The 20794-nt window shown below is 43.9% G+C and overlaps 1 protein-coding gene across 3 annotated transcripts in view; it reads right to left on the bottom strand.

Moving 5' to 3' along the window:
* Positions 1-1911: 1911 nt before the first annotated feature.
* LOC108926737 (DNA-binding protein RFX7-like) overlaps positions 1912-20794 on the bottom strand; it is a 36105-nt gene continuing 17222 nt past the window's right edge. The window contains exons 2-10 of one of the 3 annotated variants that reach the window (XM_018739637.2): positions 19573-19606; positions 13774-13859; positions 11192-11239; positions 10924-11046; positions 10330-10446; positions 7950-8034; positions 7453-7660; positions 6870-7171; positions 1912-5641 (exon numbers count right to left, since the gene is read on the bottom strand). In XM_018739637.2, the coding sequence (XP_018595153.2) occupies positions 2294-5641; positions 6870-7171; positions 7453-7660; positions 7950-8034; positions 10330-10446; positions 10924-11046; positions 11192-11239; positions 13774-13859; positions 19573-19606 (4351 nt within the window). In that variant the 3' untranslated portion in view covers positions 1912-2293. The remainder of the gene's footprint in view (positions 5642-6869; positions 7172-7452; positions 7661-7949; positions 8035-10329; positions 10447-10923; positions 11047-11191; positions 11240-13773; positions 13860-19572; positions 19607-20794) is intronic. The other 2 variants (XM_018739638.2, XM_018739639.2) reach the window with 2 other exon arrangements.

The raw sequence follows: 20794 nt of genomic DNA, 5'->3' as shown, positions 1-20794 counted from the left end.
GGAATCAGTTGTAACCAAACTCTCTAAGACCCCGTTTTGACACCTGCCACACCTAAAGCACGACATTTTCTTTAGAATAAATGCATGACTATAAACATCATGAAAATGTACAACTAAACCAGCAATTTTGTTTTTTTTTTTTGTTTTTCTGCCAATTCTTCTAGTTAACTGACAAATTCCTCCATTACAAACAACTTAGTAAAGGGGTATCACATTTTCATTTCACTATTCACTTATTATTTTTCAAAATAAAGGACTTATCTCAATACCTCCAATTTTACCATAGAACAGGTTGTTTAAATATATTCTCAGCTCAAGATAAACCCCTTGTCATCAAAAAGCATTGTATACATTTTTAAATGTATTATAATTGACAAATTTCAAGCAAACAATTAACCTCTATAACGCAATATCAAATAACCATTCTGCTTTTGTATTTATATTTGATCCTTCAGCACAACTGCAAGGTTTAGTTCTTCATTAATGCACAAGGTGCAAGCTTACAGCATCACAGGCCACAATCCAAGATCCAGACAAAAAAAAAAAAAAAAAAAAAAAAAAAAAAAAAAAAAAAAAAAAGATAAATGTCTGCTGACATCAAAATATAGAAGTGGGTTTAGCTACTCCTATCTTTCCCTCACTTTTTAATAAAACCTGTTTTTAACAGCTGCCTTTACATCTTCTGGAAACTTTAATCAATTTGTGGACTAGGTACTAGCTGTAATTTTTTTTTTTTTTCTTTTTTTTTAATCTTGCAAGTACCCATCCAAAAAACACTGGTGACACTGGCCATTCCCCTGTAATATTCCCGTTTTAGAAAATAAATACAAAAAAATTAATCTCCTCCTTTAAAATAAAGTGTGAGAGTTCAAATAGGCTTAAAAAAATCCTATTGCTTTTAGGACATGAAAGACATATGAAAGCATTGCCACTGATTTGATTTGGCATAGGATTATGCATCTCCCTTTAAATAAGCACAAGGCAGCACCTGTTATGTTAAATAACCTCAAACAGAAAATAAGCTCTCAGTGGCCCACCATGTGAAATGCCCTCCCACACAATGTCAAGAATCTTTCCCATCTGCCCATTCATATTCAGCCAGTTAAAACATAGCTCTTGTGGTAACGTTCACTCGCTTAAAACACCTCTGAAATTCACGCACCTTCCAATTAACGTGATTTTCTTCTCCTCTAATAAGGTTTTGACAAGCTCTCATTGTGCCGTGCAGTCCTTGATAGTCTGTTACAAGCTATGTTTTTTGTGTTCAGGAAATGTTGGGTCAGCTTTTATGAACAGTCTACAGCGAGTCAAATGCTTGTTCCTGAAACAGTCTATACCCACTAAATATGTTATGAGCCAGCTTGTCTGCACAACCTCTATGACTTTTCTTTCCTTTCTTTTAAATCAAAGACTTCACTGTCTGCTCCACAGACGAACGAGTGGCACAGTCTTATGTGCAGCCTAAGTCTGTCATCACTTCCCCTCCAATTACAGATGCTCTTCTACTTACAATGGTTTGAGTCACAATTTTTCAAAGTTACGATGGTAAGATAGCAATACGCAGTCAGTAGAATCCGTACTTCAAATTTTAAATTTCAATCGATATGCGTTACAATAATCTCTCCCGATGCTGGGCAATGGCAGTGAGCCACAGCATCCACTCAACCATGCTCACAGTCTCTGTAGCGATCACGCAAACGAGTGTAAACAACCGCAAGTGTAAACAATCGATACTGTGTTTAAAGCGTTTTGTGTTTTTGCATCCCATCATGTCTGCTAAACACTCGTGTGTGTCTCCTGCTTAAATTTGCCCAGCTGTAGGATATGGTAAGTGTTCTGAGCATGTTTAAGGTAGGCTAGTCTATGATGTTCAGTACGTGCAGTACTGTATTTTATTTTTTACATGATTTTTTCACTTACAATAGGTTTGTCGGAACGTAACCCCATCATTAATCGAGGAGCATCTGTACTCAATCTTTTTGTCCAACTGAATTGACCTTGATCACATGAAGATTTTTTTTGATATCAGGGTTAGGGCAGACAGGGAATATAACAGCACCAGCAATGCACCTTGATGCAGCATATGTTTAGAAAAACAAACAAAAACCCAAACAGAACGACCCATCGCGTCTGTTCAGGTTGGCACTTCTTACTGGACAAATGTCAGTGTGTCCAGGTTCCTGTTGCAGTGTGCTATAGAACCTTTATGCAAATCATTACAGAGATGGTTCTTAAAAAAGCGTACAAACAGAAAAAGACATCCAATAAAATAAAAAAGTGCAAAACAAATCCATCAACCCAACATTTCAACTGTGGGTTGGTCTTTACTCTCCAGCCAGTCAAAGCCAGCGGAGTTCACAGTCTCATTACAGATCTGCTGGAAAAGCGGGTCATTCTTCAGTTCTTCCAGTGTAGAATCTTCATACTGCCCCTGTTGTCTGTTAGGGTCAAACAGCAGGTTTGTGTCCAAAGTGTTCAAATCGTTTATGCTACCAGAGAGCTCGGAGGTTATGGAAAAATCAGACGCTACGGCATTCAGCTCTGAAGCCACCTGGCCCACCAGCTGAGAACTTGGGTCCAAGCCATCTTCCCCCAAGAGGTCTTTGACAGTGTTGCTGAAATCAATATGCTGTTGCTGCTGCATGTCTTGAGCCAGCAGCTGGGACTGGCTTTGCTCTTGCTGATCTTGAAGCTGCTGCTGCTCAGATTCTGGCTGCTGCTCTACAGATCCTGGTTGTGCTTGGCCTTCCACAGAAGAGAGGCTCATCTGTTCATTCCCGGTGTTGCTCATGAGGTAACCTGGCTTCTGGAACTCGTATGTGGAAGGGCCGGGGCTAATCAGGGCCTGGGGGTCAGCCCCACCAGTAAAGCCGGGATCACCCTCCAGAATCTGGGTGAGGTTCATGCGGGCAGTGTAGTTGGAAGGCATGTTGTTCACGCCAAGGCCTCGTACAGCGTCATCACCATCTGGATCCATCTTGCTCAGCAGCACGCTGGTAATGTTCTGGCTGTTGCTTGGCTTCTGTGCTGGAAGAACCTCAGTCTGCATCATCACATTGAGCGGAACCGACTGGCTCCTCTGAGCCATGCTACTGGTGCTAACGTCTGGCTGGTTATTAGCAAGGATGCTCAGCACTTCAGGTGTCACAGGGGAGCTGAAGGAGGAGACGCTGGACCTGGAAATGCTGGGGAAGGCTGTGTTACCGCTCAGATTTCGCTGCCGCACAGCTGGACTGACACTGCGACAACGGAAAGAGCTTGACCCAGATGAGCTTGTTGTCACCTTGTTGTCCAATGGAGCTGGAACTGCAAAGCCTTCCTGCTTGTTCAGACTTGTCATGCTGGCGACTTGCTGCTGGACTGGTGAGATGGGTGTCAGGCGGCCAAAGTGGGCGTCATTATGTCGTGACTGGGACTGGTAGGCCTGCCCAGGAATGGCAAAGGCATGTGGCTTTCGGAAGTGGTCATCCACCAGGTCCTGGTAGCTGGGCAGAATGCTAATACTGCTGGAAGCAGAAGAGGATCCTCCACTGGTGTTGTAACCATTGCTCATCCACTCCAGCTTGGCCTTGTCGGGATGAGTAGCCATGGGCCTCTGCATGGGCTTAACAGGACTGCTGGAGACTATGCTTGCATCGTGATATCCTGTCATGCTGGAATTTATGGGCGTGAAAGCAAATGGATTCCTGCACTCCACTGGACTCGGGGGGACACTGCTGCTGCAGTTGGAGTGTGGAGTACCAATAGGGGTGTGACGGCTGCTCCCCAGAGCACTGTCTACAGGGGTGGTGGGTGCCATCCTGGAGCAAGGGCTCTCCCGCATCAAGCCTTGACCTCCTCCCATCATCTCAGATGTAGGAGTAGGGGTTGGTGTTGGAGTAGGGGTTGGTGTTGGAGTGTGGATGGGAGTACTGCTGCTGTGAGCTGAATGGTAGAAGGGGGTGCCCACCTGGTGAGAAGATAGAATGGCCCCAGGCATTACTGTTGTTGGACCCTGCAACGTTGCATCGACACAGCTGCCATAAGGTTGAAGCCCACTGTTCAGTTTCATCTGTTCCTCCATCTGCACCAGCTCTTCTACAATGCTGTCCTGGGTCATGTCATCATCATTGAATGGGAAGTAATCCACACTAGACTGACCTCCTGGAAAGTCAACAATGTCTGGATGAAGAGCTAGCTGATTGGAGGCAGAGGCCATAATAGGCATCTGGTCCATTGCTGGTGTAACAACCTGCTTGTCATCTGGTAACTGCTGCTGCACATAAGCCTGCTGCTGCACGCTGTCAAGTTGTCCTTCTTCCCACATGGAGCTCTTGAAATCATTTGTAGTGGAGGTGTCCAGCATCCCCGAGCTTGCTGAGGCAGCCTGCAGGTTGCTTCCAATATGCTGCATTGGAGTCTCACTTGGGGTAGAACTACCAGGAAGCAGGCTGCTGGTGTCCAGAGCAGCAGAGTCTTCGTTTTTGCTAGGAGCAGTGGCCTGAGGTTTTATGACTGTCTGGAAGCCACTTGTGTTTGTGATGGGTGAATCGGAGAGCGCAAGAATTCGAGTTGGGACTGTGGAGTTCAGTTTCACAGTTACTTTGCCAGGTATGGTTGCTGGTGCACTTTCAGGTCTGGCTGGAGTACCCACCCTTGGGGTTTTCTTCAAAGCACTGCTGATAATCGCCTTAGGACCATCAGAATCTCCAAGCGGCTGTTGGGAAACGAACACCTTCTTGACAGGACCTGCATGTGTCTCAGGGCCAATGCTCACGCGTTTTCTGGGGCTTTTGGAGCCCAGGTTGCCCTCCTTTGGTGGTGATGCGACAGCCAGAGTGTGACCGTTGGAGGACAGATTGACGCTGGTGCTCTGATTTGTGACAGTTAAATACAAAGTGCTTTCACTGTTGTCATTATTGCTGCCAGATGATGCTGCCACAGTGCTGGCACTGGAAGGGGACTTTCCACGGAGTGCCTGGGACCCCTTTGCAGGAGGCATAGGTTCACTGGAAGCCCCGGGCTTCGCACCTCCATCACCTTTGTGCCTATCATCAACTTCCTGAGACGCAGGCAGGCGGTCAACACAGAGAGCCTGGGTGTCTTCAGCTAAGGCTTCAGGCTCCATCTTCACGTCAACTGTTGGGGTCAAAGTTGCACGACTTTGACGAGGAACAGGGGACTGCAGAGAGGCAGCAGCAGAGCCACTCCTCACCTGTGGACTGGGCCTGGGCTCATCTGCAAAACTGGTGCTGCTCACTCCAGCAGAGGCTGGTCTGAGGGTAGCAGTGCTGCTGCTATTCCCACTACTGCTCCCACTGCCATTGGGTGCCAGGGAGATTGCCGTCATCTTTACCACATTCACGGAACTCACATGTGGTGTGGGCATCACAGTCTTGATAGGGCTGTTAGTGATGAGCAGAGTAGGCGGTGAGCGCAGCGTGATGGCACTGGTAGCTGAAGGTTTTGGCAGGATCTGGGCGTAGCGGTGCCGGGCTGAGCGGTCACCCACGGGGCTGGCAGGGACGTTCTGCGGGGTCTTCGGACACTGCTTCACTGGCTGCACAGACTGAGTCACCACTTGGAAGTTTACCGGTAAGACTTTGCCTTCTGGGGTGCCAACAGGACTGGGGGAAGTCATTGGCTGCCTGCCCCTCTGTACCTGCAGAGACCGATATGCAACACAAGTTAAAATTACGGGCTCCATATCAACCAGTTGCCATAACTACACCGTCAGGTAGCAGGTACTACAACGTACATCTTTGCTGCAATGCAAGCACAGTTCCCAGTTCGAATTAGAGTCCTGCTGTAGTTCCCCTGACAATTTACCTTTATTTAGCCGACGCTTTTCTCCAAAGCTTCTTCCAATGTTAAGCTATATACTGTATATACACACACACACACACACACACACACACACCCCCCCTCTACTTAGGTAAATTTGACTTGCGTAAATATAGATTTACGTCAAAAAATTCCCAGCAAACACATTATTTATGGATAACGCTTGCGCAAGACATCTGAAATACATTACGCACAAGTCGGCATAGCCAGACAAGACAGGAAGCTGCATCTTCCCAGTTCCCGCATGTTTTGAGCCGTGAATGCATCTCCTCTCGTTAGCGTAGAGTTTTTTTTGCATTTTTACCCATTTCATTAGTCACAATGCCTGGTGGTCAACATGCACTTGAAGGAAAACGAGAACCATCTTACAAGCGTACAGCAATCGATTTGGAGATGAAATCGAAAATAATAAGGAAGTATGAAGGTGGACAAAGATTATCGTCTATAGCATGGGAACCAGGTTTAGCTCAACTATAAATACGATAGTGAAGGACGCTGCATGTATAAAGGAGCATGCAACGATGCTGAATGGTAGGGGAGGAGGGGGAATCTTACATACGTAACTTTTGACTTACATAAAGGGTTGTAGAACAGTCTATTCGTATAAGTCAAGGGGTGTCTGTATATACTGTATATATAGCTGGGTAATTTTACTGGAGCAACTCAGGGTAAGTACCTTGCACAAGGGCACTACAGCAGTTAAGTGAGATTCAAACCAGCAACCTCCAGATCCAAAGGCAGTAGCAATATCCACTATACTCTCTGCTGGTGCCCAAAGTACTTACCCAGAACTGATACAGTAAGAATTCCATGCCACAAAAAAAATATAATGGTTACTTATCAATTTAAGTCACTTAGTACACAACAACAAACAATGTTAGCCACCTTGGTTTCAACCAAACAGAAAAACCTCAGTAAATCACAGTGTGCAATGCACTGGTAAAAGCTATGGCATGTTAAACACTCATGGGCCCATGCCTCATGTATCCACACTCACTCCACGAGTTCTAACAGAAAAAGTACAGACCATGTAAGAGCTCAATTACCGTGATGGGGCTGGGGACGGCAGCCACCACGATCCCAATAGTGGGCTGTGGGGACAGTAAGGCGGGGCTTCTACAGGGGATGGTGGACCCCACGCCAGGTGTACCTCCATCTGCCCTCCTGGCCTGGCCCTCACCCGGCAGTGGTGAGTGCAACTTCTGCTCCTGCTGCTTCTTCTGGATCTTGCGCTGCAGCTGCTGCTTGGCATCAACAGAAGGAGAAGCCAGGGTCTTCACCTGCGGCTGGAAGGAGTTGGCTTCAGCCGTGGGCACAAAGGCAGATGCCTGCGTCGGCGTCTTTCTTCCTGGAAATAAAGGTTTTTTTTTTTTAAAAAAAACCATTGCTTCTACTCTTTAATAAAACGGTGCATGGGTCAAAGGTAAATGCTGTGAAGGTTGCCAAAAAAATAATTAAAATGTTTATGTTCAACCAAATCTAAAATTACTTGTCTCAAGTGGATGCAATCTTTCTTTCTGGATGGCTTGTGGCTGGGAGTAAAACCCATTACAGGAAGTGATCAAATGAAAGAGCTATATGTGCGTGCGTGCGTGAGGACATGTTTGACCCCCGGACCTTGAGGCATACCTCCAGCAGGTCCAGTCATCACCGTCAGCGCCGCTACGGACTTGGTGCCAATGTAGTGGCTGTTGAGGAGGAACCGGGCCAGGTCTTCTACGCAGTCAAACTGGCGGCTTAGAACTTTCTGGGCCCACTCGCAGACGAGGCCGCAGGCTGCTGAGCGCACCTCCCCCTCTGCGCTGGCCAGCGGTCCCGACGGCTCAAGCACCTCACACTGGGGAAGAGACAGGAGGCCTACAAGCTGCACCATGTACAATCTCCATGCCATAGTCTTCTTAAGTTCTGCACTAACACTGCTCTAACCTCCAGAGGCTCAATACATCTCAGTTCCAAAAATGTTACTATAACCTTCCAATGTAGGCCCCTGGTGTTCAGAGCAGAGAAGGTATTTAGTAAGAGCAATAAGTGACATTTTTTGTACAAAGTTTTTACACTTGTTTTGTTGTATTCCCTATTGACTTCTACTGTTTTCAATGTGGTGACAAATGAAAAAGGGAACTTACACCATCGCCTGTTTTATGTAAGTCCAGGTTGGGCAGAGATGGCATGTGGACAAAGGCCTTTTTCCTCAGTCCACTATAGCAGTACGTGAGATCTTATTAAGGCGTAAACCTCAGGAAGGAAACTGCACAGCATCTGTTTCTACAGCCAATGGAGAAGCCACTGAACTTATTTACTTAATAGAGAAACTTATCATACATTATGAATATCATACACTTTGTAAATTTATATGGCTGTTTATGGAAGAAACTTTACCACTGTAGATACAACCTTATCAGGACAAATGGAAATGCAAAACAAACCTTTTATCACGCCACACACTACACGTGATATAAGGAAAATGCACAAAGCATTTTTAAAATCAGTTCGCTGCCAAATAAATCATTTTCACTAGACGGAAAGAGTACGAGTTGTGAGGCATTTTTCCACCAGGCCACAGCACAATCTAACATGATCATCACTGACCACCTACTGCTCTAAGAATCTCAGACTTTACCTTATCTCCTGAGGTTATCTAAGCTGTGAAGAAGAATGATGACAGAGCCACATACAGAACATTGTTATTAAGCTACAGACTACCGTCGTTGGTTTGGTTTACTCTTGTCTTTCACATGACGGGGTCCCATACAATGGGGGGGGGGGGGGGGAAAGCTATTATGGCTTTCAGAAATACATACTCTTTTAATGAAGAATAGGCTAGTAAAATCAGTACTGTAGCATTTTTACCCATTACACATTCATTCCATGTGCTTTTCATGATCCTGACAAAGACAGCTAATAATTTAACCAGACATATACGTTCAATGCCACGTAGGTGATACAATATATGCACTGAACAATGTACAGAAAATTATGCTTAGCATAAGGCAACATGAGACAGCAATGTCCTAATACCGTGACAATCTCTATCAATGACAAGTATTAATAATAATTTACTATTACAATTAAAAAGTAGTTTCATTATTATTTATACATTTTTAGTTGATGCTTTTCTCCAAAAATAGCTCAATAGTATTAAGCAATTTAGAGTGATTTACCTATTTATACATCATGGTAATTTTTACTGTATTAATTCAGGGAAAGTCAAGATCAAGAATACTACAACAGGAGATGGAATGTAAACTTGGATCTTTTGAGTTCTTATAGAAATAAATTTGCAACTTAATTCTGCCACCTGAATCACTGTGACAATGTTTCAAGGAGCAGAAAGGTGGGTTGGGTGTGAAACTTATTTGTGCTATTTACAGAAATTGTGACTGGTGAGGAATAAGACATGCTCTCTGGTTACACACTGTCCCACTGTCTGCAAAGTCTTAAACAGCGCATTGTCCATCTTCACCCAAGCAGGCAGCCATGGGCACGTGCACCACAGTCATATAAAGTTCTTAAATAACATTAATAACATTCAGCTTGTGAAAATAAAGCCATAATGTTGCAATCAGATGAAAATCATGTAGCATTAAAGAGTAGCTTGTAAAAGCATAGCATTCATGTGCGTTCCACAGTGACATGGTGATATTTTGAACTTTATATCACAGTCTGGTGAACCAAATTATCAAACATCTCCATCCAGTGTACCCTGAGTCAGACCTTCTGCTTGCAAGGTAGACTCTAGACCACGATGAAACTGCAATGGACAAGCAGTTATTGATAATGACTGAGTGAATGAAATAATAAAATTAAAGTATTAACTAGGAATAATAAAAATTTAAAAAAAAAAAAAAAAAAAAACTAGAAAATTTGTTGCAAACATAATCAAATATCTTGGCATTTGTCATGCACAAAAACACTTTTTTAAAAATTAATTTTAGGTGGCATTTTTCAGCCAGGAACTGATTTCTTTTCTTCCCCGTAAGAAATAATGTTAATTTGATCCCCTCACAACAGGAATCTGCATAACAGGGTGGTTTCACCAAACCAATTTATAGGTGTACTTACAGCCAATACTGAATTCAGTTACCACTGTAACTGGGAAAAAAAAAACGAAGAACGTCTGCTTCTGAATGCAATCAATGAGTCACAGAAAAAAACTGAAACTTGCACAGACAGGCTCATTCTTCCCCAATGCTTAATTGACCTTAACATTTTAGCCTCACTTTGCCAGAGGTCACTGCACTACATGAATTTTCCACCCGCTACATAAGAAATGTGTTTCTTTTGGTACATGGGTGAATGAAAACTGACTCAGCATTTGAAGTCCATCCAAAAACTTAAGCAGACAGCCACCATCCTGGAAAATGGAGTCATACCCTACCACCATGCTGATGGGTACTTCTTTTATTTGTCAATTCCATTTCAGGTCTAGATTTAGTGGCTAAAACTACAACAGCAGATGTTCCTCAGCCAAAATGTCAGAAACAGACGGCGCACTGAGAAGGATATTTTGATTTGCCTCTCATGCCAAGTCGACGTGCCTTCATGTTGGGAAAGACATTCTTCATGATCTTCCCAAAGTCGGCAGCACTCAGCGGATGGTAACCAAGATTGTCACAATAGCTCCTGAAAAAGACAAAAACAAGAGACAAACTGGAGGAAATTGCACGCTCAAAGTATATGACCAGGATTTTAAGGTACCTAATATGCAAATTTTTCCACATTTAAAAGGGCATCAATGAAAAAAGATTCATTTGATTGCAATTAAAAATAAATTGCATTTAAAAAATTCTCTGTTGTGACCTATAAGCTGTTAGTGACATTTGCTTTAAAATCTATTTCAAATTAGTTTTTCTCCTCTGACAGTACTCTAACAAGTAATTATTATAAAACATTTCTCAAAACACACTCTTCCCTGAAGAGCCACGGAGGTCAATTCTAGATATAGGAAATTATCAGATTTTTTTGATGAGATCATCACTCAAAATGGAGGTCCTACAGAGTACTCTTCAAAGCACAATAAGATTAAATGATTAGAGGAAATGAAACCATACATTACCATCCTTACCCCCTCCTGTCATGGCCCACTTGTAACCCACTCACTTGTACTCATCGTAGACCTCCTGCTTGGGAAGAGATGTCTCTGGGTGCTCCTCTAAGTGATTTCGGATCCAGTTAAACGCATGAATCTGTTGCGTGCGGCTGGATGACATGGAGCTCTGATCGCTAGAAGAAAAAAGTGTGGTTTAAGGCACTATTAACACACTGGGGGGAAAAGAAAGTATTAAGTAGTTTCTGTTTTTGTCTGTTTCTAAGCATCAGTTTAATTTTTCCCCCATTTTCCCTTCCTGGAAAAGAAAAACTTCAGTACCATGAAAGGGGTCCTGGACTGAAGCACCCCCTCTGACTCTCAATCCTACTGGACACCACGTGGAGTATTGGGTGTTGGGGTGACAGATTGAGAAGGGGAAAACACAAGAAAACACAGAAATCTGGATACTGCAAAATGTATTCATCACTAGTATATTGTATATCATCACTTTGTATATTTCACAAAATATTACTGATACTTTCCCCATAGCATTGACCTTAAAAACAATGGATTTGTTTTGTCATATATTGTTCTATAGCTTCTAACAATGTAAATTGCATATGAGAAAACTGTCAGCTAAATGACAATGTAAATATAACAGCAAAAAAAATTAAAACCTACATACAGGTTAGAAAACAGGAGGAAGCTGTTTACAGCACAGGAAGAAATAGTGAGCAGAAGAAAACATGGGAGAAAATGGAGATGTGCAGGAGTGTGAGCTCAGGACTTCTGGACATCTACCTGCTTTCTATCACCAGTAATAAAAAGTGAGGATGTCATTAGTTACCATTTGCTACAGACTGAAAGGTGTGGGATCAGGGAGAAATCTTTTTCAATCAAGTCTGCAAATGGAATAAAAAGGGTAAAAGCAGCAACGACATAAAATGAGGGGTGTTTTAAGAACAGATACGAGCCCTTCACAATGGATAAGTAGCATAGAGCAGCAACGATGTACTGGAGTTGGGAGCCAGCAAAAGTTTTTTTTTTTTTTTCCCCCCCAAACTGAATTACAGGCAGTCCCCGAATTACGAAGTTCCGTGTCCTCGGTCTGTCTTTAAGTCAGATTTTAATGCAAGTCGGAACAGTTAGGTACAGTGGGTATCTGACGCCAGTGTGTCGAATGTTTGTCTTACTATATCGTATACCTTTCAATGAATAAAAAGCATTACACAAACACTTCTGGATACACTAAAACATCTTAAATACTATAAGAATAATAATAATCATAAATGTAACTACAGTATTTATAATAGACAGAGACATAGAAAGAGATAAATGTTATTACTGTCATGATGAACAGAGGACATGTAGGAGGCTGGACCCAAGTGCAGGATCGTTTATTCAGAATCAAAGGACTAGACGTGTTCTCGTGGTCAGGGATGGGCGAATGGTCGGTCGATCGGCAAACTGAACAGAAGTGAAGATTCAAAATCATGGTTGAGGGACAAGGTGGGCGGTCGTGATCAAAGAGACATGGAACGGGACTGAGGAACGATGAGGGACGGGACTTGGAAGAGCAAAGCGAGGTAGGTTTGTGAACGCAGAGGGGACGGTTGTTTTGAGTGAGATTCCGCAACTGGGAAGAGGTTGAAAAGTGGCTTTTATAGCTGAGTGCTCTCTTAGAGCAAGAGTGTGTGTGCATACGTGTGCAAAACAAAGAAACTTCAATGTTTGCTCTTCCAATGTTCGCTGGCGTTTCACCTTTCGCTTTATTTCCACTTTAGTCTCAATCGTGACCATTTTCCTTTTCTTTGATGCATCATCATCACTTGCATCACATTTAAGTTTTGTGCCATGGTTAGGAAGGTAAACAAAAACAAAAAAATTAGTAACACACAAGACCCTTAACAACAACGTGGTCCAGCTGAAAAGAAGCAAGTCTTTGTTGTACCTCAGGCTCACGCACCCCACCCGCGAGCCGATAAATAGCTGGAGATGAGCAATGTTTTGATGCACGTAGTAAAGCAGCACCCATTTGTTATTACGAATCATTGCATGTAACTTGAATTTTTAATATAATAGGTTTTACAGGGGTGGTTCGTAACTACGGGCTGTACGTAAGTTGGATGTTCGTAAGCTGGGGACTGCCTATACTTATTTGTCCTGACGGAAACATGCAGGGGGGTCACAAATAACAAAAGACATCTGATGAAATGGTGCCGTTCCTATACACTGTGCTGCTTGAAAGTTCATGGCGTCATGATGTAATTCGTAATGTAGTTATCCAGACTGATGAATACATAAAGTTCTCAAGACCTTTTCAGACAGAGACTTTGTGTGATAAAGTAACCTACATGGACTAAACTCTGTACATTTCTGTAGAACATGGACTTTGTAATGGAAACTTTAGTTAATGCAACAGTCTGCACACATGAAAAGTTTGTGGTTTATTCTTTCCCCCCCCCCCCCCACAAGGACTGATCCATGCCTCCTTCTGATCTGTTACATGCGCTGACATATTAAAATAACTACCTTCATTATATGGCTATAACATCATCATTTAGACAATTAAAAACTGTGTTTGATTAAATAAGTATTTCATAAACACAAATGCGATATTTTACAAGACCAAGCTGGAGGCTCTTTCAGACAGCGCACTGGATGTGTGTACATGCATACACATATACACATATGTGTGTGTGTGTGTGTGTGTGTATATATATATATATATATATATATATACACACACACACACACACACACACACACATATATATATATACACACACACACACACACACACACACACACACACACACACAGTGTATGTTTATATTAATATTGTAGTCTCTCACCTATGTGTGTAGACATACATGTGAAATACTATAATATTAATATTCAGAAAAATATGACAAAATTACCTTTTGTCATTGCCATTGCTGGGACCAGAAGGCAACCTAAGGTAGAGGTAGAGTTTTTCAATGTCTGTAAACTTCTCGACTTCTTGCTGTGCAAAAATAAATAAAAATAAGTGTGAGCACGTAATCTTCTTTCAAGCAGTTCTATCACATAACTTTTTTCCCCCTCTCTTGCTACTCATTTTAATGATATGCCTGTAAGAGAATCTATTCTAAACATCTATAGTATGCGACTTGTTGCCATTTCTCCCCCCACATTCTGCAACACACACCACAAGCAAATCATAGGACTAATCTATTTTATGCACTCTTTAGGGACATGCAGATGAAGTAAATAAATAACCGCAAATGAGACAGGCTGATACGGCTCCAGACTGGTGAAAAAAAGTCTGCTGCATTTAGATTACGCACACTGGCATTTTAGTGGGCCATGGTGCAGCCAGTGGCTATTTTCAGCTGCACCACTGTAGAGCGATACAACGTTTGAAATGGTCTACACGGTGTCGGGGAGAGGGGGACCAGGACGCAGGGATGAGACAAGATGGACAGACACAGGACGGAGGAGAGATATACGAAAGGACCAGAGGAGAGGGGAGTGGGGCTCAGGAACGGAGGAAGGAAGAGGAACCTGCGAGATCCGCCGACACAGACCTCCACATGGAGCCATGCAGAAACAAAAGCCCTAGGAAGGGAGTGCCGACCGACTGGGTTCAAGGTTGCGCGGCAGACAGTTGGGCAAACTCTTTAGGCTGCAGAGCCTTTCATCGCCCTCATCTCACTCTAGATGTGTGTACAGTCACAGTGACAGGAGTTACACGAGTTTAAATCAGCAGGTACGACCCAGTTCTTTGTCACATATAAAGGGAATAAAATAATATTAAGTTGGAGAAACCGCAAACACACAAACTCAGACACAAAAGAATGACAGAGGTGTCCTACATGTGAACCCTTCTCACACAATAGTAAAAGACTCCATGTAAGTGGAGGTAAAAAGGAGCTCAGTAAAGAACTTGCTCTTCTGCAGCCAGCTTTACTGGAGCACGGAGAGCTCGGGGGGTTTCATGGCAGGTATCGCCAGGTGGGAGGGCCTGACACCTGCACATGCTGGTGACGGTCCAGTAAGTGGGACAAAGCATCCGCCCTGGGGCTGCCACAATAACAAGTACCTGTTCGGTACAAATGAACACCACCAATATGCAGCAGTCTAAGCAGGAGTCCATTTCCAACTGGAGTTATAGTCATAAAAATTAGAAAATAAATTAAAAAGAAACACTCGAAAAAGGCCAGACGTAATGAATAATGAAGTCTAATCTCTATGACCGTCTCGCTGCCAGAGCGACGACAGTGGTTTGCCTGTAACAGCCCAGCATGCAGGCTGGAGAAGCTCCGCATTAGCAGCAGAGAGCAGCCCAGCCAGCGCTGTGCTTCAAAGGGAATGGAGAAGGTGCTGGGGAGGGGCTCACACCATTGAAATTCTGCTGGAGTAGAACATGGCAGACTAGAGAACAGAGCTCGAGGCACAACTCTCCGACACCAGGCTGGAGGGCTAAGGGAGAGAGGAAAGGACTTTAAAAAAATAAATAAATAAAAAATTTTTAAAAAAAAGGATTTTCCACCAATGGCACTATGGCAATACATCTCACCCATAAACAACATGTGTGAGGTTTACTGAGCATTTGTTTTCCTTCTGTGTGGGAATAGAGGAAAATGTGTTACTCCATTTGTGCCAAACTGACAGAGGCAGCACACTGACACGTATGCAGAAGAGCCATCCGGATCTCCGCTTCAGGGCGACTGGATCATGCTGCCTGCCGTTGTCACCGTCTTAGCCCATGGAATCAACCAAAACAGTCATTAAAATTTGATGATGGGCAATGGAACGATCACAGCGTAGCCTCCGACTATTTTTAAAAACACAGACGGTGGAAGAAATTCACAGAAGCGTAAATGACAAGAAAAGCAACACAAAGGACATCACTGCACGTGGACAGCAACCCAGAGGACCTTCACACCCAGAAACTTGAAACACCTGGGTAGGAAACCTGCATGAGAGACATGCTCCAAGGGATCTCAATGACCCTGCTCAACCATACTCCCCACACCCGCTCCAAAGTAGATGTCATCTGAGGTAGTATTAATCCGAGAAGGCCCTAATCCGCAGGCGAACAGAACAGACTGTTTAAACCGACGTAAACAAGCCTTTGTCTTCATTGGTGTCTGCTGTGAGGAAGCGACTCGAGAGGGGGCGGCATTTTACAGACAGCCAAAAATCGAGGGAAGGAAAAAAAACACATAATGCCCTCAAAACAGGATGGCATATTTGTACATCTAATAGCAGAATAGAGCCCTGGCACATTTACCATGAAAGCATGTAAACCCTTTCAAATCAGATTGTCTTTGCAGGACATCTAAAAAGCTAAGGAGTGCTTATCCCATTAACAGTGGCTGAATGACAACGTACACAGCATCTGGCCACACTGCAGACGGGTTACGGCACATGTCCGCGATGGACCAGACCACCTTGCAGAGAGCATGGGGGGGAGATGGCTCATGCCCACTGAGCTCTCTGTGCTGTATGGGGCACGCACCCACATGTCAGACCACTGCCCGAGTGAGGGGCCAAGCAGCACTACTGGCCCGCTGAGCCACGCTGACACGGCGCCAACGCTCCTCTCCCCCTGGATCTCCTCACCCGCTTCAATTGGGTTCTAAGAATAGACACGTCTCACCCCATCTTTTCTATTTGCTTCTTTGTTGCTAGGGGAACGGGAGCTCATGAATGGCTAAAGCTATCAGCCACTGAGCAGTGGTAGCGTGATGTGTGTGCGTGTGTTTGCGCATGCACGTGTCAGTGCAGTGATGAGATGGAGAGGGAGGTACAAGGCAGGAGGGAGTAAATATTAAGGCTGCCAACAGTCTTTTTCTCAGCCTGCTGGTTGTCCTGGAGCAGGAGGCAGTTTTCAGGCTGAATGGAGTCACAGTGATGGGGCACGGGACAGACACTGAGCAGCACCTGCATGCCCCGAATGGAAAACAAAGGATTGCACAAGTGGCTCAGCTTCCAAGCCCCTCCTCTCTCCACAGGTGGCTCCACTCCCTCTCCCACAGTCCTGCCTCTGCCTGCAGCATGCACTTTACCAACAAAGCCGCAAACATTTTAGCACGAAGGATGCCCTAGAAAAGCGGCACGTGTGATCAGAGTACTCCGTATGGGTCTGTGTACTTTCACAATAAGCAGTTTTCAGTGACTCGTCGGGAGCAGAGTCCCAGCAGGTTGCCATTGTTTCCCTAATTTGTGTTCCTTGAGAACCATCCCATTAGAGCTGCAAATGGGGCACGGTGACTGCTCCGCCCACCCTACTCGGACCACCCTAGTCGGCCAGCCACTTCTCCAGGAACCGTAGAGAAAGGCCACTGGGATCGCAAACGTTTGAGCTAGCAATACTTCCTATGTGCCATCATTTTGTCACTAAGTGATCTGCATCAGCGTACCAATGGGTTTACATGGTGTAGCTAAGAGCCCACTGTGAGAGTCACAGGGACAAGTCTGGCAACAAGTATTGCTGTGAAAAACAAACGTGATGTATAAGGCACTGTCTTAATTATTAATTTATACTCATGTTTCAAATCTTTCTGGCACTGGATCAATATTTAAGAAAAAAATTTAATTAAAAAACTGGTTCACAATCACTTAACAGGACAAGTAGTAATACTGGGTACTAATGTTTTTCTGCACTTCAATATTTCTTAAGCCTGGGAGTGTAAATAAAAAGCCTATGGTGGAGTACAACAATGAGGCAACAGTTGTGAAGACTGGTGCTGATGCAAGGCTATGTGGAGAGCTGCAACATCGAGGGTTTCTGAGGCCGTCTGGAAGAGTGTGGGGTCACGCAGGTCACAATGTCTCGGGCACCGCCTTCTCAGACACTGCAGCTCCTCCGGCTTTCCGCACTACTTCTCATGTGCTCAAGAGCAGAAGCCTCATCACTGCACACTACCTGGCACTGATGCTCCTCCTAGTAGAGGGGGTGGTTAAGGACACAATGCTGCATCCAAACCACTGCAGGTCCAAGTCCCAGCGCAGACCCTGCTGTAGTCCACAGAAGCTGAAAGTCTATGCGGCAAACTCTCTTTGGTTATGTTTCAGCTAATAAACTACAGTACCAGTGAAAAGCGCATGTCCATCTGGGGAACCAGGGTAAAACACGCATGGGACAAACTGGACCGAACCGTGAAAGTGAAGCAACACACAAGCGCTCAGATGTATAGGGCAGCATTGCACAAGAGCTGGGAAGACATGTTAACATTTTCTGCTTAAACTTGGTAACCAAGCAACAAACTGTACTCTACACCAGTACTGCCGTAAGAACACACTACAGGTAATAAGAATGTAAAGTGCTGCATCACCAAACTTAAAAAGAAAAACCCCGGACCGTAAAGTGTTTGTGATGCGTTTAACCCGTCATTATTTCCCTTTCCTGCCGCCAATGTCTCCATACCGGAGCTGTAACCATCAAGATTAAGACACGCCACGGGGTAACGTGTCCAACTTTGCTAAGTGCTATTTAAACACGGAGTCAGGTAAAACTCTTTTCAGGAGGGCTGACAGAGGGTGGTTCTCAAACCTGTGAACCCTGGTTTATTTTTAACCTCCTTTTTCTTGTGGAGTAACAACATACAACCCCTCTCACCTCTTCACTGAACTGCCGTCGCCCCCCTTCGAGAAACGGAGAGCCTTTGATCTCACGCTGCGTTGCTATAGCATCCACCCCCTCTGCCGCTTCACCATCTAATTCAATAACGCTCCTATACTTTTAACATTTCCACGCAATCGGCATGCACAGCTTTCATGAGAAAACACGCTTCCATCCGAATGGCAGAGACAAGAGACATGGGGAGGTGGGTGGGACGGCACAAAGAAAGTTTGACTGTGTAGCACAAGGTTCTAGAAAAATCCATACATGTCAAAGGAGGGACTTTCCATCCTGAAAGGAGAGGTCTCTACAACCATAGTGACTAAACTGAATACCAAAATGTTCACGGACTCGGCATAAGTTAGCAGGGTCGGGGGGGGAGCAGAACATGTCAATGAGGAGAACATGGAAACAATGTGAAAGTGTCTCTAGCCTGATGCTCAGCTGTATCTCTCACAAAAAATACATCTTGAATGAATGAATTTTGAATCAATTTTACACAAATACTTAAAAGAATTCCCCATATTAAACATTTTCTTTAACTCTGCTAATTTGGTATAGTTTTTGACAGCAGAGCTGCACTTAGAAAAAAATTCAAGTGTACAAAATTGCCAGGGTCCATTTGCATATGCATGTGCCTGCCGTGTCTCGCACATTCCAATTGCACTGCACATTTACATATTTGGACATCAATTACACAAGGGTGCTGACCTGAACAGATAAAGTACAGGCAACACCACTAATACACACCTGAAAGACATTAACCGGGAACACCATTTCTTTCCTTTGCATCCAGTTGGGAAGGTTAATGAGTCTGCTTAATTATGTAATGCCCTCATGCTAATAAAAAATAACTTAAGGTTTAATTTACCACTGAGACACAGGAGCACAGCAGGAGCATTTGACTGTTGACCAATGTGGATTATATAAGGCTGTGGGGATCCAGGAGTCCCAACGAATTAGTGTTTATAGTGTACAGTATTACAGTGCTCCCCAAGGTAACAAAACCACTCTACATTGCATAACAGACTCATTCAAATATTTACAAGATTAAAAATTAAACAGACAAATAAAACATGGCTTATTAGGTATTTTAATAAATACTCACCAATATGTTGTCCACTTTTGATTGTACGGATTTGCTGGAAAAGAGAATAGAAAAAAAATCAGTTTGCAACCAAAGTGTAACCTGAGTTGAGTGGCGGGTTTTAAAAACACATTTATTAATACACTGGTGGAATGTGAAGTTTGAGCCCTTCATTCTCCCAGGCCTCAGCAGATATATTTCACCCACAGTGGAACACAGGTGGTCATGTGTAAAAAGAGTCACTGGCTGCGTGGATTTTGTGTCAAACTCCAGGGGTCTAATAATACTGCCCTGGCCGGTAAGAACCGGTACGGGATGTATATAGGCCACAGGCGCTAAAAAAAACTCTGCTGTCATTTCAAAGCCATCTTAACCTGTGATGTCATAGCAAAATGATGATCAAAAGTCAAACAGTCAAAAGCTGGATCCACATAGTGGACGTCCCCCCAGACTTGTTGCTCATTTCCATGAAGCAGAGTGACAAACAAGGCCAATGGGTAGAGTGTCCAACATCAGATTTCCGACAACCAGTGCATCTGTTCTGAAATTCTCACAAGCTGAAACCCACAAACAAGCCACTTCTTAGCAATGACCTGACAACTCCTATGTCACTATCCTAATAACAGCAGTTGAAAACTTGTCCAGAAACATGGGTAATGAAATCACTACTCTTGAAGACAAACTCGGTCATCTCATCCCCCTCCCTGGTTGACCTGGATTCTTTATGTAAGCCCACAGAAATGTCAGGTCAAAACAGGTCAGCTCAGGTTGTCACCAAGAAGCACCATCTTTGCCAAAGGTAACGCAAGATTTTCATATAGCAAAACAGAGTAAAAACAGATAATTTATCATGCCTTGCTGTCAAAACGAATTTCCACATAACACCTGACAGAGTCACAAGAAACTGGGAGTGTGAGAGGACACGCTGCATCTGTTCATCCATTATCTACAACCGCTTATGTGGCACAGGGTCGCAGTGGTCCAGAGTCTATCAAGGAACCACAAAAAAAGAGCCAGGGTGCACCCCTGGAAGCCAGTCTATCACACTGCAAACACACACTCATTCACTCACACTTACACACTAGGGGCAACTTAGGGTCACCAGTTCACCTGAAACACACGTCTTTGGACTGTGGTAGAAAATTCATGCGAACACAAGGAAAACATGAAAACTCCAACCGCAACAACGAGACAAAGATTTGTTATTTAAAGACCATACCAAAAACAAAAAAGCTCCGTTATC

Source organism: Scleropages formosus, chromosome 11, assembly GCF_900964775.1.
Source record: "Scleropages formosus chromosome 11, fSclFor1.1, whole genome shotgun sequence".
In the NCBI taxonomy this organism is placed as follows: Eukaryota; Metazoa; Chordata; class Actinopteri; order Osteoglossiformes; family Osteoglossidae; genus Scleropages; species Scleropages formosus.
Note: the sequence above shows the minus strand (reverse complement) of the source record. Positions and strands in the feature narration are given on the sequence as shown.